This window comes from Cervus canadensis, chromosome 2 (genome assembly GCF_019320065.1).
Source record: "Cervus canadensis isolate Bull #8, Minnesota chromosome 2, ASM1932006v1, whole genome shotgun sequence".
In the NCBI taxonomy this organism is placed as follows: domain Eukaryota; kingdom Metazoa; phylum Chordata; class Mammalia; order Artiodactyla; family Cervidae; genus Cervus; species Cervus canadensis.
This window is the reverse complement of record NC_057387.1, coordinates 75,810,458-75,828,631: the sequence shown is the minus strand read 5'-3', so window position 1 is coordinate 75,828,631 and position 18,174 is coordinate 75,810,458. Positions and strand designations below refer to the sequence as shown.

Here is an 18,174-nt window from a genome sequence, read left to right as displayed (position 1 = left end):
TTGAGTAAACTCCGGGAGTTGGTGATGGACAGGGAGGCCTGGCGTGCTGCGATTCATGGGGTCGCAAAGAGACACGACTGAGCGACTGAACTGACTGACTGACTAATGATTGAAAGTAAGCTGGAACTGGATGATTGAAAGGTTTGCTTGAGTATTCCTGAGCATTGAGTATTAACAGTATTATTGAGTATAACAGTAATATTGAGTATTAACAGAGGGGTCTTGGTCTGGCTTTCCACAGATCATTTCTGGCTCAGCCACCCAGTGGCTTTAGAGCCTTGAGTACCAACTTATGCCTGGGTGAAACAGGCTCAATAATCTCGGTCCACACAGCAGATACAGGTCATTGTATGGCACTGTATGCCGTGCTGTGACAGCTGTGAGTGGCCTGAAGACTGGGGCCGGTTCTGTCACTTTTCTCCCCAGTACTTAGCGCAGAGCCTGGTCCACAGAAAGGTAACAGAAACGTTTGCTGAATGAATGAATATATAAGAAGAAATGGCACAGGGCTCTTAATCCACGTCCAAAATGAAGGTCTCCATTTGAGGATAAGCTTGGTGCACGGCACACACATTCCCCTTTCAATTTGAATCAAATCTCTCTGGAGAGAAGGAGGCACTAAACAGTTAGTGCCCTAACCTACTGCAAGGAAAGGCAAGTCTAGGCTCCAGATCCAGTTCCATGCCATGTTTTGGAATTTGTGTTTACGTCTACCTTCATCTCCATCCTTTCCGCTCCAGCATAAGCAAAATTATAACCCAACACATTGACTTGCATGCAATTATCAGAGCTCTGGTGCTCCTCCGTTGAGGGACTTTGTCCCCGAGACTGCTGACTGTTTGAATGACAGATCTAAAGTCAGGGTTGCAGAATCAGCCGGAGTTTCCTGCTCCTTTGCAGCAGAGGCAGGAGGGAGAGAATGAAAGATTCTGAAAATAAAGGTAAGGGGCTGACTGCAGAGGGGAGGCTAAAAGATGCTAGGATTAAGATGTCACTCCATGGACATGCTGAGTGTATATTATATGGCTGGTGTAAAATTAGTGTGCATAGATTACTTAAAAAGTCTAGTTATATAATAAACATGACTTTTAAAATTAACTGGTTTCTGGTTTCCAAATACTGTGTCATTCACTTTTCCATTTTTGTGCTACTAAATATAACAACATTTTTGCATTCTTCATTTAATCCTGGCTGAGTAACACATATTTACATTTCACAAATTTCCTTATAATAGCTCGCTTTTATTTCAAGAGTATTCACAGTACTTAATATATAGCTCTTCAATGCATTATTGGAATTGCAATATCTGAAATACTTCAGACTTTTTACAGTCTGGGTTCTTAAGAAAATTGTTGACCAAGAATCCTTTAATGAAGATTCACCTTTTCAGGAGGATCCAACGCAGAGCTGTCACTGACCTTCAAAAGTGTTTATCTTGCAGAGAGATTTTCAGATGCAAACTCTTCCCCCCACCCCAACCCCAGCCTCCCTCCCTAGATCCCTGGGCCTTCCCCCAGCACCTTACCCCACATCCCCCAATTCTGTTGAGGCCTGGGGGAAGACAGAACGGATTTAAAGAAAAATTCAGGAAAGGACAGGGGTCTCTAAAGTGAGCCAGACAAATATAAAGCTCAACAACGATTCTGGAGCATACTGAGGTTTTGAATTCCGAGGCTGCTTACATTTTCTTCCGCAAACGGGGGAGGAGCTCTAGATCTCAAGGCTCGGGGAGGCTACAGGGCGTACCCCAATCTGATTTCCAGGAAGGAGCCCGTCCTTGGTGCTGCGTAGGTGCTGCTCCTGGTTGGGGTGCAGGAGGAAGGTGCAGGGTATGCAGGGCAGCCAGGCTCCCGGGAAAAGCTCCGGGGCAGCCGCCGCGCCATCACCGCGCCACCTGGGCCAGCTCCTGCCTCCCCAGCGCTAATTTTAGGGTTTGTCTGCTGCATCGCGCCAGCGCCACCGCCCCCCCCCCCCCCCCCCCCCCCCCCCCCCCCCCCCCCCCCCCGTCCCCCAGCAGGCGTTCGCTGATCTCACCCCAAGCCTCTGCGCAGCAATTTGCACTCCACTGTCTCTTCCCAGAGCTCTCTGCTTTAAGGACACCGCAGTACTTTGCCTTTGGGCATGGGACTTGGATGCCCAGCTGGTGCCTGGCACGCAACTCCGGGCGGGTTACTCATAACCTCCGACCCTCCCCAACGCCCGAGATGAGTTGTTTGCGTGATCAGTGAGACCCGCTCAGTCCCCAAGCCTTCTCCTGACTCTACTGTGCGCTCGACTGCCTGGTTGACCTTCTTCAGGCCAGTCCTCGGCCACACACGCTGGAGTGCAGTCTTAACTTGTAACGGACAGTGATGTTTGTTCCATACAAAAATAGACAAAACCCAACCAACCGAACAAATCAAAACCACGCAGCCTGATGTTGGTGGGGAGGCTGGTATTTTAATCTATCACACTGTTTGTAAAGAAGGCTCTTAAGCCATCTCACTTTCTATAATTGAGGCTTTAAAAGGGGCGGGGGAGCTGGTGTTAGTGATTTAGGTCTAATAGGCTCTGGATCATTCACGTCCACATATCCATCTCTGTGGTTTTGATGCTTAAATTTTGATTAAACAGCCTGAGTGGGGAGATTTGTATGGTCCTGGTAAATCAAAGAGGACCTGTCCACTACTATTTGTAAGCCAGGCTCTCATGGACAAATAAAATGTGTGTGTTTAATTAAAATATTTTAAATGAACTCGGGGAGAATGTTGGCCTTTCTTGTGTTGTTTTCAGTAGCTGGAGAAAGGGTTTCTGGAAAGAAAAAAAAATGTGCTTATATGCCCTGTCATGCTAAGCTAGAGGCATGGTTTAGAAGAAATTAAGACTGAGCTGGAGGCTCAGGTTAGGTTAATATTCACCATCATTTGAAATGGAAACACTCAGTTTCTCAAGTGTATCAGGATGCTTTAAACTTCAACCCCGCCAGCTGCCTTTTTGAGGGGAGTTGGTATTTAGAATTTTGTTCCACTTTATTTTGGAAAGAGTCTTGGTCAGAAGTGAGAATGGTTAGGTTCTTGCTTGTTTTGTTATTTAACTCATTAGTGACTTAGCACAAAACCCTTTGGATCTGTTTTCTTATATCGTAAATGGAGTAATGTTAGACCAGAGCACTGTTCTTCAGGTTGTGGGTCATAAGAAAGCAATTTAGTGAATCTCAAGCAGCCTTGTAGAAAAATGGAGTAGGATAGAAAATATCAGAAACCATTGTGTATGCTAAGCCTAAATAATTGTTTCCTGTAACTTCTGTTTTAGGTATTTATGTTTATTTATGTAGATATGCACTGTATTAATGTCAGGTCTGTTTCTTATTGCAAATCCTACTCAAAAGACTTTGAGAAACACTGAAATCAATCATAGCTTTCTAGTTTGTCAAGGAGTCTATGAAATGTGGTTTTATATACATGCCCACTTTTGTTTGTATATAATGCGAATGACAGTAGTTTTTCCTCAAAATTTTGAAGGGGTTTGAAATCCCAAATAGGTTATGACTTATTCTGTTTCCCCTAAGGCCCTCACAGAGATGGGCCCTTAGAGATCAAAGAATCCTTTCAGGGCTGGGAGATGGGTATGTGTTGACAGGACCAGTTAAGTGTGAGATGTGAGATGGAGTGTGTGAGCATGTTGAAGAGAAAGTGTGACCATGGTAACCAGACCACGAGAGCTATTTGTAGGTTCCAAAGTGCCAGTTGGTGACCTAAATATGAAACATAAATATCTAAAAATTAGTCTTTGTGCTGAAAAGTACCACAGGAAAATCATCAAAATGTTATGCTTTGTTTGGAAGTTAGCTCTCCTTTTTTTTTTAGCTCTCCTTGAAAAGATTGAAAACAAGAACCAGGTAGAATCTTAAGAGACTGACAGGGACAAATAAATCATCAGAATGTTGGTAGGCAGAAACTGAATTTTTATAAGCTGCCATCACGTGACTGCTGCTGCTGCTAAGTCGCTTCAGTCGTGTCCGACTCTCTGCGACCTCATAGACGGCAGCCCACCAGGCTCCCCCATCCCTGGGATTCTCCAGGCAAGAACACTGTAGTGGTTAGTGTTCTCTAAATGTTGAACTGTGGTTTAATAAATGCCTTTCTTTTTCCTCTTTTTAGTACATCTTAAGACAGTCTGATGAGGCTTTTAAACACAAACGGTGTTGTATAGCATTTACCCAACATATCTCAAAATGCTTTGCAAGCCAAAAAAAAACTTTGTATGAGGCAACTCAGAAGAAAATAGTTGAATGAGTTAATGACTAGGTATTGGCAAACATGACAGCTAATTATAGTAATAACAACCATAGCTCTTATTTAATGAACAAGTAATATGTGGAAAGCTCTCTGCAAGGTGCTTTACACATTGTCACAACACTGCAAGGCTGGAGGTATTTTACATGTAAAGAACTGAATTAAGAATTTTGTACAGGGACATATAGCTAGTAAGTGGCAGACCCAGGGTTCAAACCTGGGTCATTTTATCTTCAAAACCACTCACATGGTGTGCAACGGCTTAAGAGTAAGTAGTATGGGAAAATTGCAGAATTTTTAATTAGATTTTCAGCATTATTTATTGCTGGATTAATTTACTTATTATAAAAAGGGAAATTTGAACTGTAGGAAATGCTGGCTTTTGCATAGTTTTCCAGACTGTGTTTATTTTGAAAATAGGCATTTTAACTCTTAAGTTCAGCTGCAAATTTTTCTTTTATTTTTAAGTTCTCTTGAGTATTTTGTACAAGATTTTAGAAACAGAAATAAAATAGAATGGTGCAGAGTTTGAAAATTTGAGTGGAAACATCTTTTTTTCCTACAACAGTTTAGGGCAAATAGTTATCTTTTCAATTTTTTTCTATGTTTTATTTCAAAATAACAAGCGTGACATTTTGTGAGCAAATAAAATTATGCATGACATTGTAACACGTTAAAACTAGGATTAGAACACACTCTTTCCTGACAGATTTTGACTTTTTACTGAAAGTTGTTACAGAATCTGATTGGGAATTTGAATATTGTCAGATCCAGACTTCTGCATCCTAAATATATAAAAGTCTATGGTGTACATTCCCCAGTCTGCAGTTCAAAATGAAATCAGTGCTGTGCTTAGCCGCTCAGTCGTGTCCGACTCTTTGTGACCCCACAGAAGGTAGCCTGCCAGGCTCCTCTGTCCATAGGGATTCTCCAGGCAAGAATACTGCAGTGGGTTGTCTAGCCCTCCTCCAGGGGATCTTCCCAACCCAGGGATTGAACCCAGGTCTCCCACATTGTGGGCAGATTCTTTACCATCTGAGCCACCAGGAAAGCCCAAGAATATTGGAGTGGGTAACCTATCTCTTCCCCAGGGGAACTTGCTGACCCAGTAATCGAACCAGGATCTCCTGCACTGCAGGTGGATTCTTTACCAGCTGAGCTACCAGGGAAACCCCCTTAATGTTGTGTGTGTGTCTTTTAACTACCATGATTATTTTTAGAAAAAGTGATACTTTTAGAGAAAACTCAATTCTTTTAAGATTTTTGTCCTTGCTGCTTGGGACTGTGTAGGTTAGGCAAATGATGTATGTTGGTTGGGGTGATCTATACACGGTTGAGTGAGTTTCCAGCTTTCATGGCTAGCATGAGATAAAGCTGGGTTTAGAGCCTGGACTATGTTAGTGATTCTCAAATGCACATGATACTGCTTCCTGTCATCACGTGCTTCCTGTGGAACATACTAGAAATATGCAAGGGGCTCTAGCAGCATTCACTGGGCAGAAACTGGAAATGCTTGATGGCTGGCAGTGTTCCTGATTGTTTCATTTAATGTTCCATTTAATGATGAATTATTCCTGGGTCCTGTGCAATTTTCAGATGTTTTGCTGAAGAGGTAAGTTGAAAAACTCTCTTACTTCTCTGAGCCTAGAACATATTTGTTGGTTTTACATATGCACTGATATTTCCAGGATTAAAAATGCTATGTAAAGCAAGGAAAGATTTTGTTTAATACTTAATTGTGTTTGGAAAAGTCACTTGCCCAAAGCACCAATTTGTTTGAGACATCAATACAACATACCTGTCCCATTCAGTGTATGTACCTGTACGTGTATGAATATTTTATTTTGCTTGAGTATTTGTATATTGACATCCATATTGTTTTGTTGTTTACTTCTCTTTTATGTTATTGTTGATATATACATATAGTTATTGTTTAATTGGGTTAGGTAGATTATTTTATCTTTAAATTTAATCTTGAGATGATTAAATAAAAATAGATAAAATAGATTAGATAAAAATAGAGAATATTTTTATATTAGTATATATGCATGTTAGGGGGTAGGGCTTCCCGGTCGCTCAGATGGTAAAGAATCTGCCTGAAATTCAGGAGACCTGGCTCTGATCTCTGGGTTAGGAGGATTCCCCTGGAAAAAGGGAGTGGCTACTCACTCCAGTATTCTTGCCTGGAGAATCCCACGGACAGAGGAGCCTGGCGGACTATAGTCCATGAGGTGGCAAAGAGTCGGACTTGACTGAGCGACTGACACAGACACACACATGTTAGAGTGAACAAATGACTTTATTTTTACCTCTTTAATAACTTAAAAGTATTTCAGCAAACTTTTGGAGACTATATTCAATTTTACATTTCTTATTCTTTAAAAAATATTAGAGCAGTCTACAACAATGAGTTTGAGCTGAGCATTAACTGACTTCTTTAAGGGCAGAAATACTAGGATATAGGCATTATAAATCTTCTAAAAAATAATCTCACTGGTAATATATAGTTGTGTTACTGTAACTGGAATTTTAAAATTTCACTTTGTAATTGTTTGCTGTTCATGGATTGGAAGAATCAATATTGTCAAAATGGCTATTCTACCCAAAGCAATCTATATATTCAATGCAATCCCTATCAAGCTACCAACGGTATTTTTCACAGAACTAGACCAAAGAATTTCACAATTTGTATGGAAATACAAAAAACCTCGAATAGCCAAAGTAATCTTGAGAAAGAAGAATGGAACTGGAGGAATCAACCTGCCTGACTTCAGACTCTACTACAAAGCCACAGTCATCAAGACAGTATGGTACTGGCACAAAGACAGAAATATAGATCAATGGAACAGAATAGAAAGCCCAGAGATAAATCCACAAACCTATGGACACCTTATCTTTGACAAAGGAGGCAAGGATATACAATGGAAAAAAGACAACCTCTTTAACAAGTGGTGCTGGGAAAACTGGTCAACCACTTGTAAAAGAATGAAACTAGAACACTTTCTAACACCATACACAAAAATAAACTCAAAATGGATTAAAGATCTAAATGTAAGACCAGAAACTATAAAACTCCTAGAGGAGAACATAGGCAAAACACTCTCCGACATAAATCACAGCAAGATCCTCTATGACCCACCTCCCAGAATATTGGAAATAAAAGCAAAACTAAACAAATGGGACCTAATGAAACTTAAAAGCTTTTGCACTACAAAGGAAACTATAAGCAAGGTGAAAAGACAGCCCTCAGATTGGGAGAAAATAATAGCAAATGAAGAAACAGACAAAGGATTAATCTCAAAAATATACAAGCAACTCCTGCAGCTCAATTCCAGAAAAATAAATGACCCAATTCAAAAATGGGCCAAAGAACTAAACAGACATTTCTCCAAAGAAGACATACAGATGGCTAACAAACACATGAAAAGATGCTCAACATCACTCATTATTAGAGAAATGCAAATCAAAACCACAATGAGGTACCATTACACGCCAGTCAGGATGGCTGCTATCCAAAAGTCTACAAGCAATAAATGCTGGAGAGGGTGTGGAGAAAAGGGAACCCTCTTACACTGTTGGTGGGAATGCAAACTAGTACAGCCGCTATGGAAAACAGTGTGGAGATTCCTTAAAAAACTGGAAATAGAACTGCCATATGACCCAGCAATCCCACTTCTGGGCATACACACTGAGGAAACCAGATCTGAAAGAGACACGTGCACCCCAATGTTCATCGCAGCACTGTTTATAATAGCCAGGACATGGAAGCAACCTAGATGCCCATCAGCAGATGAATGGATAAGGAAGCTGTGGTACATATACACCATGGAATATTACTCAGCCGTTAAAAAGAATTCATTTGAATCAGTCCTAATGAGATGGATGAAACTGGAGCCCCTTATACAGCGTGAAGTAAGCCAGAAAGATAAAGAACATTACAGCATACTAACACATATATATGGAATTTAGAAAGATGGTAACGATAACCTTATATGCAAAACAGAAAAAGAGACACAGAAATACAGAACAGACTTTTGAACTCTGTGGGAGAAGGTGAGGGTGGGATGTTTCAAAAGAACAGCGTGTATACTATCTATGGTGAAACAGATCACCAGCCCAGGTGGGATGCATGAGACAAGTGCTCGGGCCTGGTGCACTGGGAAGACCCAGAGGAATCGGGTGGAGAGGGAGGTGGGAGGGGGGATCGGGATGGGGAATACGTGTAAATCTATGGCTGATTCATATCAATGTATGACAAAACCCACTGAAGTGTTGTGAGGTAATTAGCCTCCAACTAAAAAAAAAAAAAAAAAGGATGTAAAAATATAGTTGATTTTTATTTGTTGACTTTATTTCAGTGACCTTGTTAAATTCATTTATTAAATAGTGTTTAGATTTTTGTAGATAGTAGGTTTTCTGTCAATAAAGATGCTGTATTTCTTACTTTCTAGTCCTTATAGTTTTTATCCCTTTAGTAGCCAGTATTATTGTACTGGCTGTGCTCTCTCAAAATGTTTAATAGAAGTGGTTATGGTGAGCATCCTTATCTTGTTCCTTATCTCAGAGAAAAAGCTATCTTTCTCCATTAAATACATTATTTGATGTAGGATTTACACAGACATTTTTATATCAGGTTAAGAAAGTTAACTTCTATTCCTAGTGTGCCAGGTTTTATCATGAATTGGTGCTGAGTTTTATCAAATGCTTTCCTGTTTGGGGAGCCCAGCCTGGTGCTCTGTGATGACCTAGAGGGGTGGGATGGGAAGAAGGAGGGAGACTTCAGAGGGAGGGGAAATATATATATATATATGTATGTATATATATATATAATGATGACTGAGTCCTGTTGTTGTACAGCAGAAACCAATACAACATTGTTAAAAATTATCCTCCAATTAAAAAAAAAAGAAATGTTTTCCTGTTTTGTGATGATCATATGACTATTCTATATTTATTCTGTTAATATGATGAATTACATTGATTTTTTCTTTTTGAATGATCTTTTTAAAGTTTGAAGTATAGCTGGTTTACAATATTATATGATAAAGATGTACAGCATAGTGTTTCAAAATTTTTATAGGGTATAGATTATACCCTATTTTTTTTTGTTTTTTTGTTTTTTTTTTTTTTATACCCTATTTATAGTTGTTAGAAAATGTTGGCTGTATTTCCAGTGCTGTGCAATGTAATACTTAGAGCTTATCTATTTTATACATAGTAGTTTGCACCTCTTAATCCCCCTACTCCTATCTCCCTCCTCTCCTCTTCCCTCTCCCCACTGGTAACCACTAGTTTGTTCTCTGTATCTGTGAATCTGTTTCTGTTTTGTTATATTTATTTGTTTGTTTCATTTTTACATTTGTGTTTTGAGTGTTAAACTAACTTTGCATTACTTAATAAACTCACCTTAGTTGTGGTATATTATCCTTTGCATATATTTGCTGGATTTCACTTACTAATATTTTGTGGCAGAGTATTTTTGTTCACAAGAGAGATTAACCTGTAATTTTCTATTGTGGTGGTGTCCTTGCCTGGTTTGGACATGAAGGTTTTGCTGAACTTATAAAACAAGTTAAGAAGTAATTCTTCTTCAGTCTGTTCTCCTGAAGAGTTCTGTGAGATTGCAGTTATTTTCTAAAAATTCACTGTTGGAAACCATCTGTGTCTGGAAATTTTGTTGTGGGAAAGTTTTAAAATATGGATTCATTTATTGTAATAGGTATAGATTTATTTAGATTTCTTATTTCTTTTTGTGTTTTAGTAAGCTTTTTTTTAGTGTTTTTATTTAGTAAGTGTTTTTCTAAGAATTTGTCCATTTTACCTGAACTTTCAAATTTATTGGCATAAGGTTTTCTTTACATCCTCTTATGATCTTTCTTATATCTGTAGGTTGCCTGGTATTTTCCCTACTTTTATTCCTGATATTGATTTTCTGTTTTTTATACTGGTAGTTCTCAGTTTTTGCATGCATATAACAAAGATTTTATAAGTTGTATTAATCTTCACAAAGAGCTAGCTGTTTTTGGATGGGCCCCACTGCTTGCAGGATCTTAGTTTCCTGAGCAGGGATCGAACACTCGCCCCCTGCAGTGGAAGCAGGGAGTCCTAAACACTGGACTGCCAGGAAGGTCCCTTGCTCTTTGTTTCTAGCTTACATTTACTGTGGTCAGAGAATGCACTTTATTTATTATACTTTTATTGTTTAAAAATTTAAAATTTTCTATTGCAGTAGATTTGAGTAACAGTGTTGTGTTAGTTGCAGGTCTACAGTGGAGTGATTGTTATACATATTATGCATCTGTTCTTTTAAAAATTCTTTTCACATTTAGGTTGTTACAGAGTATTGAGCAGTATTCCATGTGCAATACAGTAGGTCCATGTTGGTTTTCTATTTTAAATGTAACAGTGTGTGCATGTTTGTCCCAAGCTCCTAATCTATCCCTACCCCCACTCCTGCCCCTGCCTCCATAATCATGTTTCTTCTCTAAGTCTGTGAGTCTGTTTCTGTTTTGTAATAAGTTCGTTTGTGCCTTTTTAAAAAAAATTCCACATGTAAGTGATATCATATGATATTTGTCTCTCTCAATCTGATTTTCTTCACTTACTATGATAATCTTCAGGTCCATTCATGTTGCTGCAATTGGCATTATTTCATTCTTTTGAATGACTGAGTACTATTTCATTGTATATATGTACCACAGCTTCTTTATCCATTCATCTGTCTGTGGACATTCAGGTTGCTTCTGTTTCTTCGCTATTGTGAATGGTGCTGCAGTGAACATTGGGGTGCATGTATTCTTTCGAACCACATTTTTCTCTGCCCAGGAGTGGGGTTGCTGAATCATACATGTGCTCTGTTTTTAGTTTCTTAAGGAACCTCTGCACTGTTCGCTATAGTGGCTGTACCAACTTACATTCCCACCAACAGGGTAGAAGGGTTCCCTTTTCTCCACATGCTCTCCAACATTTATTGTTTATAGACTTTTGATGATGGCCATTCTGACTGGTGTGATGATATCTGGTTGTACTTTTGATTTGCATTTCCCTAATAATTAATGATGTTGAGCATCTTTTCATGTGCTCTTGGCTGAAGAAATGTCTATTTAAGTCTACTGTTCATTTTTTGTCTGGGTTGTTTGTTTTGATATTGAGCCACATGAGCTGTTTGTAAATTTTGGAGATGAATCTCTTGCTGGTTGCATCGGTTGCAAATATTTTTTCCCATTCTGAGTTGTCTTTTTGTTTGTTTATGGTTTCCTTTGCTGTGCAAAACTTTTGAGCTTAATTAGGTCCCATTTGTTCATTTTTATTTCCATTATGTTCAGTTCAGTGCAGTCGCTCAGTCATGTCTGACTCTTTGCGACACCATGAATCGCAGCACGCCAGGCCTTCCTGTCCATCACCAACTTCCGGAGTTTACTCAAACTCCTGTCCATAGAGTCAGTGATGCCATCCAGCCATCTCATCCTCTGTCGTCCCCTTCTCCTCCTGCCCCCAATCCCTCCCAGCATCAGGGTCTTTTCCAATGAGTCAATTCTTCGCATGAGGTGGCCAAAGTACTGGAGTTTCAGCTTCAGCATCAGTCCTTCCAATGAACACCCAGCACTGATCTCCTTTAGGATGGACTGGGTGGATCTTCTTGCAGTCCAAGGGACTCTCAAGAGTCTTCTCCAACACCATAGTTCAAAAGCATCAAGTCTTCGGCGCTCAGCTTTCTTCACAGTCCAACTCTCACATCCATACATGACCACTGGAAAAGCCATAGCTTTGACTAGACGGACCTTTGTTGACAAAGTAATATCTCTGCTTTTTAATATGCTATCTAGGTTGGTCATAACTTTCCTTCTAAGGAGCAAGTGTCTTTTAATTTCATGGCTGCAGTCACCATCTGCAGTGATTTGGGAACCCCAAAAAATAAAGTCTGCCACTGTTTCCACTGTTTCCCCATCCATTTCCCATGAAGTGATGGGACCAGATGCCATGATCTTAGTTTTCTGAATGTTGAGCTTTAAGCCAACTTTTTCACTCTCTTCTTTCACTTTCATCAAGAGGCTTTTTAGTTCCTCTTCACTTTCTGCCATAAGGGTGGTGTTATCTGCATATCTGAGGTTGTTGATATTTCTCTCAGCAGTCTTGATACCAGCTTGTGCTTCTTCCAGCCCAGCGTTTCTCATGATGTACTCTGCATATAAGTTAAATAAGCAGGGTGACAATATACAGCCTTGACGTACTCCTTTTCCTATAAAGTGAAAGTGAAATCACTCAGTTGTGTCCGACTCTTTGCGACCCCATGGACTGTAGCCTGCCAGGCTTCTCCGTCTATGGGATTTTCCTGGCAAGGGTATTGGAGTGGGTTGCTAAAGATATTGCTGAGATTTATGTAGAGTCTTCTGCCTATGTTTTCCTCTAAGATCTTTGAGTATCTGGTCTTACATTTAATTCTTTAATCCATTTTGAGTTTATTTTTGTGTATGGTGTTAAAGGGGGCTTCCCTAGTAGTTCAGACAGTAAAGAATCTGCCTGCAAGCTGGGTTCAACCCCTGGGTGGGGAAGATCCCCTGGAGGAGGAAATGGCAACCTACTCCAGTATTCTTGCCTAGAGAATTCCATGGAGAGAGGAACCTGGCAGGCTACAGCCTGTGAGGTTGCAAAAAGTTAGACACAACTGAGAGACAAACCTACATACACAGTAGTAAAGAATGTTCTAATTTCATGTTTTTTTACATGTAAACGACCAGTTTTCCCAGTACCACTTGGTGAAGAGACTGTCTTTTCTCTACTGTATAGTCTTGCCTCCTCTTTCATAGATTAATTCACCATAAGTGTATGCATTTATTTCTGGGCTTTCTATCATGTTCTGCAGATTTAAATGTCTGTTTTTGTGCCAGTATCCTACTTTTTTGATGATTGTATCTTTGTAATACAGCCTAAATTCAGGGAGCCTGATTCCTCCAGCTCCAATTTTCTTTTTCAAATTTGCTTTGGCTCTTCAGGGTCCTTTGTGTCTCCATAGAAATTTTAAGATTTTTTTTTGTTTGTTTTAGTTCTGTGAAAAATACCATTTTGCATTGAATCTGTAGATTGTTTTGGGCAGTATAGTGATTTTAACTATCAATTCTTCAAATTTAAGAACATGGTATATCTTCTTATCTGTTTGTGTTGTCTTTGATTTCTTTCATCAGCATCTTATAGTTTTTGGAGTTCAGGTCTTTTGTCTCCTTAGGTAGGCTTATTCCTAGGTATTTTATTCTTTTTAATGTGATGGTAAATGGGATTGTCACATGGTCCACAGCCTTGTCTAACTCAATGAAACTATGAGCCATGCCATGTAGGGTCACCCAAGATGGACGGGTCATGGTGGAGAGTTCTGACAAAACTTGGTCCCCTGGAGAAGGGAATGGCAAACTACTTCAGCATTCTTGCCTTGAGAACCTCATGAACAGTATGAAAAGGCAAAAAGATAGGACACTGAAAGATGAACTCCCCAGGTCAGTAGGTGCCCAATATGCTACTGGAGATCAGTGGAGAACTAACTCCAGAAAGAATGAAGAGATGGAGCCAAAGTAAAAACAACACCCAGTTGTGGTTGTGACTGGTGATGGAAGTAAAGTCCGATGCTGTAAAGAACAATATTGCGTAGGAACCTGGGATGTTAGGTCCATGAATCAAGGCAAATTGGAACTGGTCAAACAGGAGATGGTAAGAGTGAACATCGACACTTTAGGAATCAGTGAAATAAAATGGACTGAAATGGGTTTTAACTCAGATGACCATTATATCTACTACTGTGGGCAAGAATCCCTTAGAAGAAATGGAGTAGCCATCATAATCAACAAAAGAGTCTGAAATGCAGTACTTGGATGCAATCTCAAAATCAACAGAATGATCTCTGTTCCTTTCCAAGGCAAACCATTCAATATCACAGTAATCCAAGTCTATGCCCCAACCAATAATGCTGAAGAAGCTGATGTTGAATGGTTCTATGAAGAACTACAAGACCTTCTAGAACTCACACCCAAAAAAGATGTCCTTTTCATTATAGGGGACCGGAATGCAAAAGTAGGAAATCAAGAAATACTGGGAGTAACAGGAAAATTTGGCCTTGAAGTACAGAATGAAGCAGGGCAAAGGCTAATAGAGCTTTGCCAAGAGTACACACTGGTCATAGCAAACACCCTCTTCCAACAACACAAGAGAAGACTCTACACATGGACATCACCAGATGGTCAATACCGAAATCAGATTGATTATATTCTTTGCAGCCAAAGAAGGAGAAGCTCTATACAGTCAGCAAAAACAAGACTGGGAGCTGACTGTGGCTCAGATCATGAACTCCTTATTGCCATATTGAGACTTCAGTTGAAGAAAGTAGGGAAAACCACTAGACCATTCAGGTATGACCTAAATCAAATCCCTTAGGATTATAAAGTGGAAGTGAGAAATAGGTTCAAGAGATTAGATCTGATAGACAGAGTACCTGATGAACTATTGACGGAGATTTGTGACATTGTACAGGAGGCAGTGATCAAGACCATCCCCAAGAAAAAGAAATGCAAAAAGGCAGAATGGTTGTCTGAAGAGGTCTTACAAACAGCTATGAAAAAAAGAGAAAAAAAAGGCAAAGGAGAAAAGGAAAGATATATGAAGTGTTCCAAAGAATGGCAAGGAGAGATAAGAAAGCCTTCCTCAGTGATCAGTGCAAAGAAATAGAGGAAAACAATAGAATGGGAAAGACTAGAGATCTCTTCAAGAAAATTAGAGATACCAAGGGAAATTTTCATGCAAAGATGGATTCAATAAAGGAGAGAAATGGTATGGACCTAACAGAAGCAGAGATATTAAGAAGAGGTGGCAAGAATACACAGAACTATACAAAAAAGATCTTCACAACTCTGATAATCATGATGGTGTTATCACTCACCCAGAGCCAGACATCCTGGAATGTGAAGTCAAGTGGGCCTTAGGAAGCATCACTACGAACAAAGCTAGTGGAGGTGATGGAATTCTACTTGAGCTCAATTCTAATTAGCTACTTGTGCTAATTCTACTTGAGCTATTTCAAATCCTAAAAGATGATGCTGTCAAAGTGCTGCACTCAATATGCCAGCAAATTTGGAAAACTCAGCAGTGGCCACAGGACTGGAAAAGGTCAGTTTTCATTCCAATCCCAAAGAAAGGCAATGCCAAAGAATGCTCAAACTACCACACAACTGCATGCATCTCACACGCTAGAAAGTAATGCTAAAAATTCTCCAAACCAGGCTTCAACAGTATGTGAACTGCGTGAACCATGAACTTCCAGATGTTCAAGCTGCGTTTAGAAAAGGCAGAGGAACCAGAGATCAAATTGCCAGCATCCATTGGATCATTGAAAAAGCAAGAGAGTTCCAGAAAAACATCTACTTTTGCTTTATTGACTATGCCAAAGCCTTTGACTGTGTGGATCACAATAAACTGTGGAAAATTCTGAAAGAGATGGGAATACCAGACCACCTTACCTGCCTCCTGAGAAATCTGTATGCAGGTCAAGAAGCAGCAGTTAGAACTGGACATGGAACAACAGACTGGTTCCAAATTGTGAAAGGAGTACGTCAAGGCTGTATATTGTAACTGTGCTTATTTAACTTATATGCTGAATACATCATGAGAAATGCTGGACTGGATGAAGCACAAGCTGGAATCAAGATTTCTGGGAGGAATATCAATAACGTCAGATATGCAGATGACACCACCCTTATGGCAGAAAGTGAAGAGGAACTAAAAAGCCTCTTGATGACAGTGAAAGAGGAGAGTGAAAAAGCTGGCTTGAAACTCAACATTCAAAAAACAAAGATCATGGCATCTGGTCTCATCACTTCATGGCAAATAGATGGGGTGACAATGGAAACAGTGAGAGACTTTATTTTTTGGGGCTCCAAAATCACTGCAGATGGTGACTGCAGCCATGCAATTAAAAGACTCTTGCTCCTTGGAAGAAGAGTTATGACCAACCTAAATGCTATTAAAAAGCAGAGACATTACTTTGTCAACAAAGGTCCATGTAGTCAAGGCTATGGTTTTTCCAGTAGTCATGTATGGATGTGAGAGTTGGACTGTAAAGAAAGCTGAGTGCCAAAGAATTGATGGTTTTGAACTGTGGTGTTGGAGAAGACTCTTGAGAGTCCCTTGGACTGCAAGGAGATCCAACCAATCCATCCTAAAGGAAATCAGTCCTGAATATTCATTGAAAGGACTGATGCTGAAGCTGAAACTCCAATACTTTGGCCACTTGATGCAAAGAACTGACTCATTTGCATAACCCTGATGCTGGGAAAGATTGAGGACAGGAGGAGAAGGGGACGACAGAGGATGAGATGGTTGAATGGCATCACCAACTCAATGGACGTAAGTTTGAGTAAACTTTGGGAGCTGGTGATGGACAGGGAGGCCTGGAGTGCTGCAGTCAATGGGGTCACAAAGAGTGGGAGATGACTGAGCGACTGAACTTAACTGAACTGAAATGGGATTGTTTTTTGAATGTCTCTTTCTGATCTTTCATTGTTAGTGTGAAAAAATGCAACAGATTTCTGTGTATTTATTTTGTTTTTATTTTGTATCTTTCAACTTTACTGAATTTGTCGATGATCTTTAGTACTTTTCTGGTAGCATCTTTAGGATTTTCTATGTATAGTATCATATCGTGTGCAAACAGTGATAGTTTTACTACTTTTCTCATTTGGATTCCCTTTATTTCTTTTTCCAGAGAATATACTTTGGATGATTTTAGTTCTTTAAAATGTGTGGCTACTTACTTTAGGGTCCTGTGTATTGTCAATTTACACATTAATATATGAGTATTTTATGTATACTTTCAAAGAATGCACATTCTGAGGTTGTTTGGTTCCACATTCTATATATGCCATCATGTTAGTTTTTAAAATCTTATACTACAAGTCTTCCATATCCCTCTAACTTTTTTCTCATCTCTTAGTTACTGAGAGAGGATTAAACTCCCATTATGACTTTAGATTTCCTGTTTCTCTTTTCGTATTTGCTAAGTTTTGCTTTTATTAACTTTGAGGCTCTGTTTTTAGATGCCTGCCATATAAATTTAGAATTGATATATCTTTATTGTGAAATGTTTCTCCTTTTCTCAAGTAATGCTTCCTACTTTAAAATCTACCTTCTGATAGTAATGAAACCATATCAGCTTTCTTTGGGCTAATATGTACATGGTATATCTTTTTCCATATTTATATTTAAGTTTTTCTATGCCCTTATGTTTTAATATGAATCTTCTTGAGAAATATATAAAGTTTTCAAAAATCCAGTCTGACAGTTCTGGTATTTAGTTTGAGTATTTAAAGCTTTTATTGTAATTATTCTTGTTTGTTTCCTGTTTGTGTTCTGTTTTTTGTACTACTGTCTTTTTTGCTGTTTTTTTGGAAATCAAGCATTATTTTTAACTTTCCCTTTTTTTCTCTACTAGCATGTTGCATATTTGTTCTCATTTTACTTTTCATTTTGTGTATATATGATTACCCCAGTTCTACTTACCACATTCAGACAACATTAGACTCTGGCAACACTTTTGCTTCATCCTGTGTCCTCCCCTTACCCATCCTCCTTCCCCCATCTTCTGCCTCTTGTGTCATTATTATTATTCATTTAAATTTTATTTGAGCCCCCATGAGACACTAGCATCATTGCTTCGTTAACGTTTTTTAAACTGGAGTATAAATACTTTACAATGTTGTGTTGGTTTCTGCTTATAACAACGTGAATCAGCTGTAAATACCCACATATCCTCTCCCTCTTGAGCCTCCCTGTCACCACCACCCTCTCTCCCTTGCAGCATCATTGTTTTTTACAATCAATTTTCACTTAAGTGTACTCACATATTTTCCCTATCTATTGCTTT

The 18,174-nt window shown here is 39.3% G+C and overlaps 1 protein-coding gene across 3 annotated transcripts in view; it reads left to right on the top strand.

Moving 5' to 3' along the window:
* DNAJC6 (DnaJ heat shock protein family (Hsp40) member C6) overlaps positions 1-18,174 on the top strand; it is a 170,630-nt gene that overhangs the window by 8,691 nt on the left and 143,765 nt on the right. Inside the window, exon 1 of one of the 3 annotated variants that reach the window (XM_043461067.1) lies at positions 133-941. The exons of the other annotated variants lie outside the window; for them this stretch is intronic. Within the exon in view, the coding sequence (XP_043317002.1) occupies positions 920-941 (22 nt within the window). The 5' untranslated portion in view covers positions 133-919. Of the gene's footprint in view, positions 1-132; positions 942-18,174 lie in introns of those variants that run through there. 3 annotated transcript variants of the gene reach the window in all.